This window comes from Tenrec ecaudatus, chromosome 9, assembly GCF_050624435.1.
Source record: "Tenrec ecaudatus isolate mTenEca1 chromosome 9, mTenEca1.hap1, whole genome shotgun sequence".
Lineage (NCBI taxonomy): Eukaryota > Metazoa > Chordata > Mammalia > Afrosoricida > Tenrecidae > Tenrec > Tenrec ecaudatus.
This window is the reverse complement of record NC_134538.1, coordinates 157,348,821-157,362,845: the sequence shown is the minus strand read 5'-3', so window position 1 is coordinate 157,362,845 and position 14,025 is coordinate 157,348,821. Positions and strand designations below refer to the sequence as shown.

Sequence of the window (14,025 nt, the reverse complement as noted above, 5' to 3'; positions counted from 1 at the left end):
TAAGACACAGACAGACACGTCGGGATGGAGACCAGCAACAGGAGGTTGAGATGGTGTCCCCCCAAAAGCACTTTCCACGGCAGTAACCTCGAGTAACCACTCGAAGGGGAGGTCGTACGGCGGCCTCTCCGACGAGTGGGACACGGTTGCTCTATTTGCATTTCTTGGTATTGTCAACATCACCGACAAGGATTTCTTGTACACAAATCTCAGTCTTCATTCAGCAAAAGTTCCTAGAATTAAAAATAAGAGTGACAGGGTAGGAAGAGGTAAAATTTGTCTTGACCCACAGGACCAACTGCGCTCCATGTGAAATTTCATGGTGGCTTTGTTTTTGCCACCTTGGCATCATAATGTCCGCCCTGTATTAATGTGCATGAACATGTTCCTTTTTGAGTGGACGTTTTTCATGTGTTAACTGGTAATGTTTTTATCTTGTGACTGAGCCTCTATCAGGCACTTGAAGAATAACATCTGTTTCTCGTGTTTATCATGCTCATATGGGGAAGGCTTACATGAAGAGTAATTTTTAATAGGGTTTACCAATATTTTATTAACACTGGTACCTTTAATATATTAATATTATATAGTTACAAGATGCTGAAATGTTGGAGGAAAAAAACCAACCACTCCCAACCAAACCCAGTGCTGTCTATTCCAACCTCTAGGAGAGAAGAGCTTGGCCCTTTGGGTTGAAGGAGACCGACCGACTGCAACCTCGTTCTCCACGAAGCAGCGGGTGGGGAAACTGTACAACACTTAATCCACTGGGCTCCTGAAAACACGGCTAGCCGACCACTTAATTTGTCCCTTCAATACAGCATTAAGGGGTTATCACCAAGACACACTTCAGCAAGGCTGTCCTTACATTTAAATCTTTCTGTGAAGCCCATGCCGTCCCTACAGGCCAGGACCAGGCCTCTTGGAAAGTCTTCTCCGCACCTCGGTGGCAGTGTCCTGGAAACACAGTCAAGGAAAAGGACGAAGCAGGAGAGGCACCCAGGCCACCACCCCTGCAATTTCTGGCTGTTTGTCCTGCATGTCTTTCTGTGTAGACAATTGCTTCTCCAATAAACTGCGGGTATTTATAGCCTGTCCTGCCCCTCGTCCACCCCAAGGGGCTTTCTGAGGTTCTCTCTTTCTGCTCTTTTCATGGAGAAATGAGTTTCTGAGAGCCCTGTCTCCAGAGACTGGGGCACAGAAACATGCTTGCAGGAAAAGTTCCACCCTGCATGCTGATCCTGACCTGGAAGCACTATACACACGTGGGGGGCAGGGGGACACACACATACCCAGGCCTTCTCCGCTAACCCCAACGTACGCATACGCCTACAGTCCGGTTTCTTCCCGTCAGATGTCCAGAGCCTCCAGCCCAGCTCAGGACCAGCCACTGTCTTCCCAGACCACCCAGTCCCATCGCTCTCCTGCTCTGTCCCGCACACCAACCAGCCAGCCAAGGACCACAGCGTTGTGACAGGCTCTTACAGATCGAGGACGGATGTGACACAGCTAAGGTCACCAGTAATGCGGCAGACACAGAGTCGTATGTACACTTCTCTTTATTTGACACGACAAACACGGGACACATACAAAAGAAGAAGCACTCATGAAACAACCTGCTACTGACGGCAGCGTCTCCACGCAGGCTAATGGGGTGCGGGCTTGAGACGGGCTGAAAGGGAGTCCCAGAGTGTGACCCTGGCTGCTGCCAGGGAGAGGAGCCCTGCGGGGAGGGAGGACCCCCTGGGCTCCGGCTGGGAATGTCTCAGCCCTCCCTCTCATTTCCAAAATTCATCATGGTTTAAAAAATGAAGATCTGATTTTAATTTTTTTGGTTAAAAAATTTAACTGCTTGAAAAATAGAGGACAGCAACTCCCAGAGAAGGCTCTTGGCTGTAGGCGCCTCAGGCCCACCCAGCACTGGACGGGCTGCTGAGCAGGCCCCAGGGAGTGGCCTGGGCTCAGGGCAGGGGCCCTTGGGTGGCAGCAGCCTGTCCACATTCCGGCTCCATCAGAGCTGGGAATTTCACAAGCACCAATTCACCCCCGAGAGCCACACACGTACCCATGCACACACCCGTGCCCACCCATAGATCCTCAACACTCTTTTATTTAAATTTATTATTATTATTTTTTTACTAAAATAATACAAAAAAGGGAGACAGGTATATTTACAAAAACCCATGGCTGGTACAGTACATAATTTTTAAGACACACTAAATGCTACAATCTTTCAGGTCCTGAGATTATTACAAACATCAACTCAAAGCCTGTGTTCAGGTCCAGTTTTTAAAGGAGAAAAAAGAAAAATCCCAAAATAGTAAGTCACACACTTTCTTAAATTACAGTATATCCCCTCGGGCAAGTGGGACCATACCTCTGCCAGCGGGTGTGGGCAGAGGTGGGTGCTGCTCCCCTGGCCTGGAGCAGGGCAGGCAGCAGCTGTGGAAGGTGGGGGTGCCTGAAGTCCCACCTCCGCCTGGCCAGGGTTGGGACCCATGCTGACCTCACACCCACATCAGCCGCTGCGCTCAGGTCTGATGACAGCAGGAGCCCCCCAAGCCCCTCCGTGGTGCCCCTCAGCACAGGGGAGCACAGGGCCTCCCTCCTGCCTACATGTAGCCCCAGATGCACAGATTTCCATCAACGACCCTTTTGCTTTTGTGAAATTTTCAGAGTGAAATCCTAGCTCAAGGACAGTCTTCAAAGGGCGCCTGTATTCTCTGCCTGGAGGCCACAGTGGACGGACCGTGGAGCCACACCCCCCATTCCAGACCAAACCAGGGCCACCCCAGCTTAGAGACTCCCACAGGCCTGAACGGAATGACCATTCCCGTCGTTCTCAGCTGCCGACCTCCAACTGCTACCTCCTTGGCTAGCGCTGTGACTTACAAAGTTAGCCAAAATTTCCCACGAACCGGTCACAGCGCCCCTCCGGGACAGACTGGAACTGCCCCTGCGGCTTTCTGAGACCTGCTGGACTGGCGTGGCAGTAGCTCAGCAGGCCCCGCGGTTACCACGCTGGGTCAGAACCAACTCGCCGGCAGTGAGTTTTTTATGTGAAACCTGTTCCCCAGTGTCCCTCTCCCCACCCTCCTGCCTGTGGCCCTCACTGGGGGCGGGGGCAGGGGCTCTTGGTAGTGCAGGCATGCAAACAGCCATGGCTAGCGGGGCTGGCGGGAAGGAGGGGTGCATCTGGGACTGCTGGGACACAGCTGGGGACGGACAGGCTGAGGGGGTCTCTGTGGGTAGATGGCGCAGTCCCTGGGCAATGTTTTGAAACCCGAGGAAGAGAAAGGAGCATGAGGTTACGAGGAGCCAGACCGGGGTGCAGTTGGCATGGAGTGTTTTCGGAGAACCAAAGATGGGCATGAGGGGTCACAGGTCTATCTGACTGGGCTCTGGATATCAGGGTGGTCCAGGGACACATGGTGAGGTGGTGCCCCATGCAAAAGCCCAGTCGAGCTTTAACGGAACAACTTCGCCCACTACCCAGAGGAAGCGCCCAACTGCAGCCTCCAGCCCGCTCCTTGACAACAAAGGAGGGGAGGAAAAGTACTGCCCGTCACCTGTGATGCCAAGCCCTGGGCAGACAGGCCTCCTTAGTGATACAGCTGACCTCCGAGCCGACTGCCACGTATGGGCAACTGCGGGGACAAGTGTCTCCAGTCTGCATCCACACCGCACCAGACGGGATGGTGGAGTTCCCAATACAAAGACGGAATCATGGGGGGCAACTTTTCAGGCCAATGGTGCTTTGGAGCCTGAGAGAAAAACGGAACTTCTTCCAAGGCAGCCTGAAGGGAATTCCAAGTTCCTGCCCGTGGGGCTGCCAACAGGCTGTAGAAATGCCAGCTGCAGAGCCTGGAACCCGCCAATACCAGGGGGGTACCGGGGAGGTGTTCCAGGGAGGGAGGAAGGGGTTCAGAAGGTGGGGCCTCACAGCCCAGCCATCGGGACTGTGGAACCAAAGTCTCGTCGGCCTTACCCTGAAGCCCGAAAGATAAGCACGTGGCCACAGGCTCCTACTTTGGGACAGACACGCGGAACAGCTCTGTCTTCTGCCTCTCTTCCCTTTTCTCTGGTGAAACACACATTCAACAAAACCTGACGCTTTTTGTTTCTTTGGGTAGCAGTCTTAACATTTATTACTTAAAAATAAAAACAAAACAAACCAGGAAAATGTAGATTCGAGTGGAAAATAAAGACTATGTTTATCTGCATAGTTGATATTGAGAGGCTATGAACTAAGGCCTTACCTGGAAAAACAACCCCTCCCCGCTCCAGGGCCTAAAAATGACAAAAGCAACTATCACCAGAGAAGAACTGGGCCAGTTCAAGCCCAGCTGCACCTGCCTGGGAGCTGGCCGGTCATTCACCTGCTTGCCTCCGAACCCGGAAATGCACCGCACACTGCAAGCCAGAAACACCCACCCAAGGACCGGCGTTCCGCACGCAGCACCAACGAACGAGGCCGTCCCCAGCCACCCCCGCCGCCTCCATCAGGATGGAAACCTGTGGCCCAGACCACGTGCAGTGCCTACCTCTGACTCACAGGAGCACAGGGAGCCCCGCTTCTTCTGAGGGCCAGCGGTCCATCCCGAAAAGGGGTTTAAGGAGGTCGGGCTGAGGAACTGGAAAGGCCAGCAGCTAAATGTCAGGCTCACCACGGCCTCCAAGAAACAGTCTCTCGGCCTTTCTGTTGCACGGGTGCCAGACAAGCCACCGGCAAGACGGGGACACCAGCCCAGCCGTCAACCCGCAAGCACAGGGGTGCTTCCTCACCCACATCCGCTGGACCATACCACACACAGCACTCGCATAAACAACAAATGTGTTTCTGAATCAAAATTCCAGTGACTCTTTTTAAAACTTCAGGGCGAAGGAAACATTTTTATTCTCTGTAAGATGATAATGCTATTTTTAATTATATAGGGCATCTATTAAAAAACTCTGAAATAGTAAAGTCTCTGAGATCCCCAGGAGGTAGGTGAACACTCATGGCCACTGCTCTGATGGGTAACCTGAGGCATGGGGTTGCATGGAGCTCTAGAGGGACACAGAGAGCCCCAAAGTCCAAGTGAGGCTGTGACCGAGCTCTAGCAGATGTCACCGCCAGGAGCTCTGTTTCCTCCTTCGGGGCTACCAGCTTCCTCTTCCCAAAGTCAATGCTACTGACAAGGATTAGGCCTGAGAGGGACTCGCACTGGGTCTGGATGGCTGGCTCCTTCCAGGCGCCCTTGCTGTGCTTGTTGTCAACAAGAAACCAGGAACTCTTGCATGCCGAGCCAGGGTATTTTGCTCACGGGAGAAACGTATGGGCCGGAAGTCAGGCTCAGTCAGGGTGGGATCACCTGGCAGACAGCCATGTGCTGAGTGTCGGTGCCTTCTCAGGGGCCGCAGTCCTCTTCCCTCTGTGCTAACTGTTCACAGGCTCGGAGCAGGCCTGAGCAGCACCCGTACTTGCTGGAGGGAAGCCGGAGGCACCTTGAATGACCACGCTGCCAGCTTCCTGCACACTGTCGCCCTGACCACAGCCCAACCCAGTGCCCAAACCAGCTGGACGCACAACAGACACTGCTCTCGCAGTGGTTGCTCTTAGAGGACGCGGGCAACCTTGGTGGCCACAGGACGGGGTGACAGCCCCAACAGTCAAGGAGTCTACTCGAGTGACTTTCTGGTAACAAGCGGCTTGCTCTCTGCCCACTCAGGCCGATTCCGACTCACAGCGACCCTCGTTTTATACACATGTGCCTATCTGTGTACGAGCGTCCTGCCCACTCACACCAACAGGTCCTGAAGCGCAGAGGATGGCGGGCTCCGGGAAGGCAGGGACTACACGACGGAAGAAACTCGCGGGAGCTCTGCAAACACAGCAGCAGCAGCGACCTGTCCTCACACACAGATACACACCACACAGCACACGCACGTGCGCGCAGGACACCACAGTGCACCACAGGCAAGCTTGAGATTCAGCTTCCTCCTGAATCCCTGACTCATCGGCCTGGACTTCGGGATATCTGAGAACTACTTCAAAAGGAGGGCCAAAGAAAGAAAAAGGCACTTAAGACAAAGGCCTGCATTTACCAGAGCTAGGAAATGACTTACAAAGGGTTGGACTTTCCCCTCAAACTTTTATAAAATTAAATTGCATAACATATCCTTATTAGTTTTCGGCTTCATTACAAAAGCAAAAGCCCTCTCGGCTAAAACAAAAGTCTAGCAAGCCAACAAAACCCACCACACTAGCAGAACAGAAGTCAAAGTGTCCCCTGGGAGCAGGACATTGGGAGATGCAGCGCCGAAGCCCAGGGACCTTCTCAGGTTTGTTTTCCTCGTCCTTCTACCTCCAACGAAAAAAATCAAAAATTAAACACAGAAATGCAAAGCCGACACGGACCAGAATGAAGGGGCCGGTCCGGTGTCTCTGTGGTACACTTCTAAAATAAAGTCCCCAAACTGGATCGAGGGGAGGGGGCGGCCTGAGGAGAGTAGGGCGTCTGCCCTTCCTAACTCTGCATGTGAAAGCAAAAAAAGATGTTTTTTCCCCTCCACCCTTTTTTGGGTGGGGGTGGGGTGAGCTATATCCTGGGTTAAAATAATTTCCAGTATATTGTTTCCAAACAGGCGTCCAATGCAGTCTTCAAACAAGCTCTTCACCTCCGAATCTGCTACCACAAGCCCGATGGGATGTCTGTGAGGGGACAGTGCTGCTCGGATCCCAGTATCAATGGACGGGGTGGCACTCACAAAAGGATGTGCTAACTTGACCCTAGGACGTCCTCAGGGGAGACCAGCCTGTGTCTAGGGGGTCAGCTTCTTGCCAGGCCCCATGTTCCTGGTCTGGCTTGGTTAGAGCCCTCGGCGGCAGAGGCAGGGAGAGCAACGGCTTCGATGTGTGCGGAGCCTTATTGCTTGCATTCACTTTGGAGGCTCTGAACGGGCTTGGCTTGGCACCTGGCCCCCGACAGTCTCTGCCTGTGGCCTGGCAGCGTCTCTGGGGACAGCGCCGAGGACCATTATTGCTTATGAATACTGAGGAGTAATGTGCATGCACAGTAAAAGCTGCTACCACGGCGAAGGCAATGTGAAACACAGACAGTTGAGAACAAACGGCTTCATCTTCCTGCATCATGAACCCCGAGACTGGGGACAGGAGTGGCTGTGCCCAGGGCCTCTTCCTGGCACCGACGGGGCTAATGCTTTCTAGGACACGCATCACTCTGGCCTTAAAATGCTAGAAGCTACCTACCATCGTACTCAAGAACACGACTGGACTTTTACTTTCAAGTGCAAAAATACAGTGGGACTCACAAGTCTGTGCGATAGTGAACCAGTTTCCGCGTGTTTTCCAGTGAGGAAACCAGCAGAGGGAGGTGCCCATGAGCAGACGCGGCGTGTCGATGGTGAGGGAGAAAGGAACAGGTGTGCATTTCCTACTGGCGCCTGCCCCAACCACACTGGGTCATGCTCGCAAGGAGGTGCGACAGGGTGGATGGGATGGAGAGGCTGGGAGGGCTCGGGCCAGGCAGAAGCTCTTCAGGCAACAATACCTTAAGACAGAAAAACATCAGCTCCACTCCCGTGGACTTCTCAGAGCCAGACCTGGGACGAGTACAATACGGGGGGTGGGGGGTGAGGGGGTGGAGCGCAGGACGGGTGGACAGTTCATCGGGTTTTTCCCTAAACAATAAGGAAAGGAGTTAGTAGGGATCTGCATGATTCGGGATTGGTGGGCTAAGAAATCAATACCATTTCTAGATCTGAATCCACAATGCATTTCTGTTTACCTATATACATATACATGTGCATGCACACACTCCACCTAGGGGTGTGCGTGTGTGCGCACAGTGATCAGCAGGCCGACAGGTTAACATTGAGCGCTCAGGAAAGACCTGACCTCCCTCCTGGTATCTGAAGAAGAGCTCCGGTCACACTAGCACAGACATTCAGGCAGGAGGGCCACTCCCCTGGAACAAACCAAGAACTGGCAAGCTTCCAGAATTAAAAACAAGCTAACGCCAAAGCCTTCATCAGACACACGCCCAATGCAAGTCAAAGCTCTCGGCGGGAACCCACTGCCCCTCGGCCACACATACCTCTTTGTTTCACTGGTAAGCTAAACTGTTAGCAGCAAGAAATTATAGCCACGATTCCTTTGAAATAACCCCTTCCTTTAACTGTAACAAGTTCTTGGAACTAAAGTTTTCAGTTATTTGCTAGCTCTTTTGCCCTGAAGCAGCCAACTTGACTTTGAAGGCAAAGTAAAGGCAGAGAGATCCAAACAGATCCGTGGAAATTCATTCACAGTCCCAGTTACCTGGGACATCTGTTTACAACAGAAAAAAAGCATCACATACATACTTCCATTTAAATAAACTTAGTGGCAGCGGGTGATGTGTGACGAGAAGGTGGCTGTGACTCGCTGGACGCTGCTCAGGCTTTGTTCCTTTCTCTGCTGCTTTTGGGCTAGCCTGTCATTATACACAGACCCAGCAAAGCGCCTGCCCCAAGTCTAAATAGAGAGAAAAGGAGGGACTAGAGAGAAGAGGAGGAGGAGGAGGACAAAGTGAACAATCAAATAAAACACCTTTGAACAGAACGACAAGCCCCTCCCGGTGCATCCAGAGGACGCGGAGCTGACGTTCACACTAACGTCAGTAAAGCTGTGAGATTTCTAACGGCGCCGACCTTTCTGCCACACGAATGCACAGCAAACTACTGTGACAGTTACAAAAATAATCTCTTCATCCTACGGTAACTCCTCCCTTTGAATTCCACCTTGAGGATTCAAACTGCGGATGCAGTGTGTGCAGTGCGCCGAGCGCTCAGAGAGCACCGGCCGCGGCTGTGTGCTGAGGGGCCCAAGGGAGGCGGGCGGGCCCCCATCAATGGTGCGGGCTGGGCTGCGAGGGCTCAGAGCACCCAAGCCCGGCCCTGAAGCAAAGGATCGCCGTCTCTTAAGAGAAAGTGTAGATGCGACCATGTGTGAAGCTTGAGGATGTGGCTCCGGACCAGTCGCCAGCAGACACACACCTGACCCGAACGAAAGGGGGACGTGCCCGTTCTGAGCGGCAGATGCGATGGAGCCTGGCAGGAAGGGGCCATCTAGGTTTTGTCTGACCTCAGACACGGAGGGGCTCAGTAACCACAACACTGTGCTGAGTGAGCCCCCTGGAGAGCCCCCCACCCACCGTTCTGCAGCACCCGGGGAAGAAGCTTCAAGTCTGCACAGGATTTCTGGGGAGTGCCATCTGAGATCAGATGGGGGGGGGGGTGTCACCAATGTTTAACGTGGCAGATGTGCTGCACAGTCCACTCACAGACAGGACCACTACTCGTGACACATGGGCCTCGCCCCGGGGTTCACCTGGGAGTGCCCAGATCCAAGCCCACCCATCCTCTCCCTTTCTGCTTCCTCCCCTGGGAAAGGCAAACTTGAGCTTCTGTGGGGTTGACCACCCAGTCTGTGTGGTAACTGGGACTCTCTTTTGGAGAGGCAGAGGACGCAGACTGCACGGAGGGAGGCTGCTCTTCCTTCGGCACCTGGCGCTCATCCAGGCCCGCCTGCGCGTGTCCTCCTCCCCACAGTGCCCGGGACGGGAGAATGTAAACATCGACAGCAGCAGCAGCAGTAGCCCCTTCACGTAGCGCCCACCAGCCAGTCGAGTGCCGCCTGCCCTCTGCTCGCAGGGACGTCACTGAGATTTCCGCGGGAGTTTAGTGTCTCCTTTACTTTGGCCTCCATCTGAGAAAGACAAAGGGTGGATGGGGAGGGGGGCAAGCAGCACAGCAGCCAGCTCTGATAGAGGACGTGGCGGGGTCACCTGCATCCTCATTGCGGATGAGCACATGGTGAGAAGGCTGAGACACAGACGCCACCACAGGAGCCCCTCCCCTACAGCCAAAGGTGCAGTGTGGTGAGGACGATGAAGGAGCCAAAGCGCCAACGCCCATCTGCAAGGGACCTGTGTCTATGGGTGTCTTTAGAAGGCAGGTGAACCCCCATTTCTTGCAAGTGGAGTGGACTTCCTTACCACAGCACTGACAATTCTTTTAAATAAATAATTTTATGGGGGGCTCTTATCACAATCCACACATCAGTTGTGTCACACACCTTTGCTCTTATGCTGCCATCATCATTTCCAAAACATTTTCTTTCTCCTCGAGTCCTCTGCATCAGTTCCTTTTCTCCCCTCCCTCGCCCACCCTTGTGAACCCTTGATACATTTGAAATTTTGTTTTCCTATCTTACATCATCCTTTGTCTGCCTTCACCCACTTTGTTGCTCGTCTCTGTGGGAGGTGGAGGGTGGCATGTGTATGGGTTATAGGTCAATCATTGAGATCGGTTTCCCCTTTCTCGCCCTGCCCTCGTGGTATCACTACTCCTTTTACATTTCCTACAGGGTTTGGCTGTCCTGGATTCTGTGGGTCAAGAGCTCATGTGTACCCAGGGACATTCTCCAGTTTAGCCAGATTATAACGCAGAACTGGGGTCATGACATTGGCGTGTAGGAAACATTAAAGAACCACAGGACTGTTGTGTACTTTGTCAGAGGTATCCTGCCTCCTGGCTTACTCATCCCTTCCTTGTAAGCCCCTTGTGAGGTGATGTCCAATTGTCTACAGATGATTTTGGGTCTCTGTCACATCGGTACGATTACATGTTTTGGGTCTTCTGAAGCCTGATACCTGATCCTGTTGACACCTCATGATCACACAGGCTGGTGTGCTTCTTCCATGTGGGATTTGTTGTTTCCCTGATAGATGGCCGCTGGTTTAACTTCAAGCTAAGATGCCAGACATTAAATCTTGTAATAGCCGGGCACCATCAGCTTTTTTTCACCACATTTGCTTACGCACCTGCTTTGTTTTAAGTAATTGTGTCAGGAAGGTGAGCATCATAGAATGCCAGGTTATTAGAACAAAGTGTTCTTGCATTGAGGGAGACTTAAGTAGAGGCCAAATTTCCATCTGCTACTGTAATACATTTTTTTGTTTGTATTACTTAACATAAAAAAAATGTACTCAGACCTATCTATAAATATCTCTTGCCTCCTGGTTCTTTCCTCTATTTCCTGTTACTTTCTTTCCTCCAGTCCCACTAGGCAATTAATTCTTAATCACTTATGTAAATGAGGTACAGCTGAGTCCGAGCCAGGCCCTCCCTGGTGTAACAGGGAAGATGAGCCACCAGGAACACATGCAGCTTTGGTGTCTTGGAAGGAAACACATAGTCTTCCACTTAGCCTCCACTAAGCACGGGCTGGTGGGGGCTCTCTACCCCCACAGAGAGCTCCAGGCTCAGAAAGCACAGAGGCAGTTCTTTGTCCTGCAGGGTCACTGTGGGTCACAAACTTCTGGAAGGCAGTGGGTGTGGGTTAGGTAATGGGCAAAGCCCGGGCTGGAGAGAAGCAGGAGCACAGTGTTGCCGTAGGGTCATTGGGTGTTTTTTAAAAGGCAGTCAAGGCAAAGCCCTGGAAGGGTCTGAGATGGGACATTGGCTGAATCTGAGGCCAAGGCATGGATGGTGGAGTGGAGAGGCGCAGACCACCACATGCCAACCACGGAGCCCACGTGTGGGAGAGCACACACGCCACGGAGCCTGCTGCAGCCATGGAAGCACAGACAGAGAAGCACACCATGGAGACAAGGCGACTGTTCCAGGAGAGTAACTTCCGGGAGACCATCTAATGAGCCGGCTGTCTGGCAGCCAGTGTGGCAGCCAGTGGACAGCAGTCACCTATGCGCTAAGGGAAAGTTAAATGAGAAACATGGCAAGGTATTTTTAAGTGGGGTTTTGCTCAAAGGGTTGGTTAATTAACAAAGTAAATCACCTTTATACAAACTGGATAGTGAAAGTCCTTTAGCCTGGAATCCAGCAAATCGCAGCCCCAGGCTCCTCTGGACACAATTTATGTCTATCACTTAGGCTTGGTGGGGCCCAGCCACACTCATTCTCTGCCACGTTAAAGTGGAAGCTTTGAGCCGCTGCCAAGAAATAACACGGCCTGTGAAACCGAAAATATTTACTATTTGGTCCTTGCATTAAAGTGTGCTGGCAACGGAGTGGCAAGGTCCCCAGGGAATGCTGAAAGTGGACTTTGGGGCCAGGGCGTGGTGCCCCAACAGACTGGACTGGAAAACACTCCTAAGGGCCAACAAACGATCCTTGAACTAACTACAAGCTCTTCTTTCTTGATGTGTTTAGTTTTGTTCTTTGTCAGTGGTTTGTTTTTGTTGTTTTGTTGTCTGGTTGTATACTGTTGCTTTGCTTTCCTCTGTCTTGTTTCCGTGCATATTATTGTCTCCACAGGTCTGTCTGAATAAGACAGGCTGGATGAACTATCTGGAGGAAAAACAATGGGACCGACAGTTCCGGGGGGACTTGGGATAGGGGGAGGTGGGGGGGGTAAGGAAGTGGTGTTAACAAACACAGGGACAAGGGAACAACATGGGACCCAAAAAGGTAGTGAGGGGGGAGTGGCAGGCCTGGTAGGGAATGATTAAGGGTAAGGTTACGTAAAGAAGAGGTATAGAAAAAAAAAAAGAAGAGGTATAGCTGTAACCCAGGTGGGGACGGAGAGTGGTAGTGGGGCAGGAGAAAAGTCAAGGGAGATGGAGGAAAGAGCTAGGAGTCAAAGGGCATTTATAGAGGTCTAGACAAAAATATGTACATGCAAATATATATATGAGGATGGGGAAATAGATCTATGTGTCTATATTTAAAGGTTTAGTAGTAAGGTGGCGGAAGGACCTTGGGCCTCTACTCAAGCACTCCCTCAATGCATGAATACTTTCTTTTATTAAATTTGCACTCTACGATGCTCACTCTCCTGACACAACTGCTGAAGCCGAAACGGGTGAACAAGTAAATGTGGCGAAGAAAGCTGATGGTGCCCGGTTATCAAAAGAGATAGTGTCTGGGGGTCTTAAAGGCTTGAAGATAAAGAAGCGGTCATCTAGCTCAGAAGCAACAAAGCCCACATGGAAGAACACACCAGCCTGTGTGATCGAGTGGTCCCGAAGGGATCAGTTATCAGGCATCAAAGAACAAAAAATCGTATCATTGGCTGCACACCTCCATGATGCGATTGCTGAAGACAAACGGGTGCATAAGCAAATGTGGCGAAGAAAGCTGATGGTGCCCGGCTATCAAAAGAGATAGTGTCTGGGGTCTTAAAGGCTTAAAGGTGAACAAGCAGCCATCTAGCTCAGAAGCAACAAAGCCCACATGGAAGCACACCAACCTGTGCGATCATGAGGTGATAAAGGGACCAGGTATAAGGCGTCATGCAATATATACATATATCAATCATAGTGAATGAAGGGGGAAGTGCAGAGTGGAGACCCGAAGCCCATTTGTCGGTCACTGGAGATCCCCTCATAGAGGGGTTTAGGCGAGGAGATGGGTCAATCAGGGTGCGATGTAGTACCGATGAAGAATACAGCTTTCCCCCAGATCCTGGATGCTTCCTCCCCCCAAATACCATGATCCGAATTCTACCTGGCAGGACTGGATAGAGCAGAGGTTGTACACTGGTGCATATGGGAGCTAGAGGCACAGGGAATCCAGGGTGGATGATACCTTCAGGACCAGGGGTGTGAGGGATGATGCTGGGAGAGTGGAGGGTGAGTGGGTTGGAAAGGGGGAACTGATTACAAGGATCCACATGTAACATCCTCCCTGGGAGACGGATGGCAGAGAAGCGGGGAAAGGGAGACACCGGATAGGGCAAGATATGACAAAATAACAATCTATAAATTATCAAGGGCTCATGAGGGAGGGGGGAGTGGGGAGGGAGGGTAAAAAAAAAAAGAGGACCTGATGCAAAGGGCTTAAGTGGAGAGCAAATGCTTTGAGAATGATTAGGGCAAAGAATGTACGGATGTGCTTTATACAATTGATGTATGTATATGTGTGGATTGTGATAAGAGTTGTATGAGCCCCTAATACAATGTTTAAAAAAAGTGTGCTGGCGCTGGCTTCAACTCATACAGTGAGGACACTCACATGGATGGG

At 51.8% G+C, this 14,025-nt stretch overlaps 1 protein-coding gene across 1 annotated transcript in view; it reads right to left on the bottom strand.

Annotated features, from left to right (window-relative positions):
- Nucleotides 1-1,571: 1,571 nt before the first annotated feature.
- Nucleotides 1,572-14,025, bottom strand: part of UBN2 (ubinuclein 2) — a 69,798-nt gene continuing 57,344 nt past the window's right edge. The window contains exon 17 of the mRNA XM_075558723.1: nt 1,572-9,748. Within this exon, the coding sequence (XP_075414838.1) occupies nt 9,699-9,748 (50 nt within the window). The 3' untranslated portion in view covers nt 1,572-9,698. The remainder of the gene's footprint in view (nt 9,749-14,025) is intronic.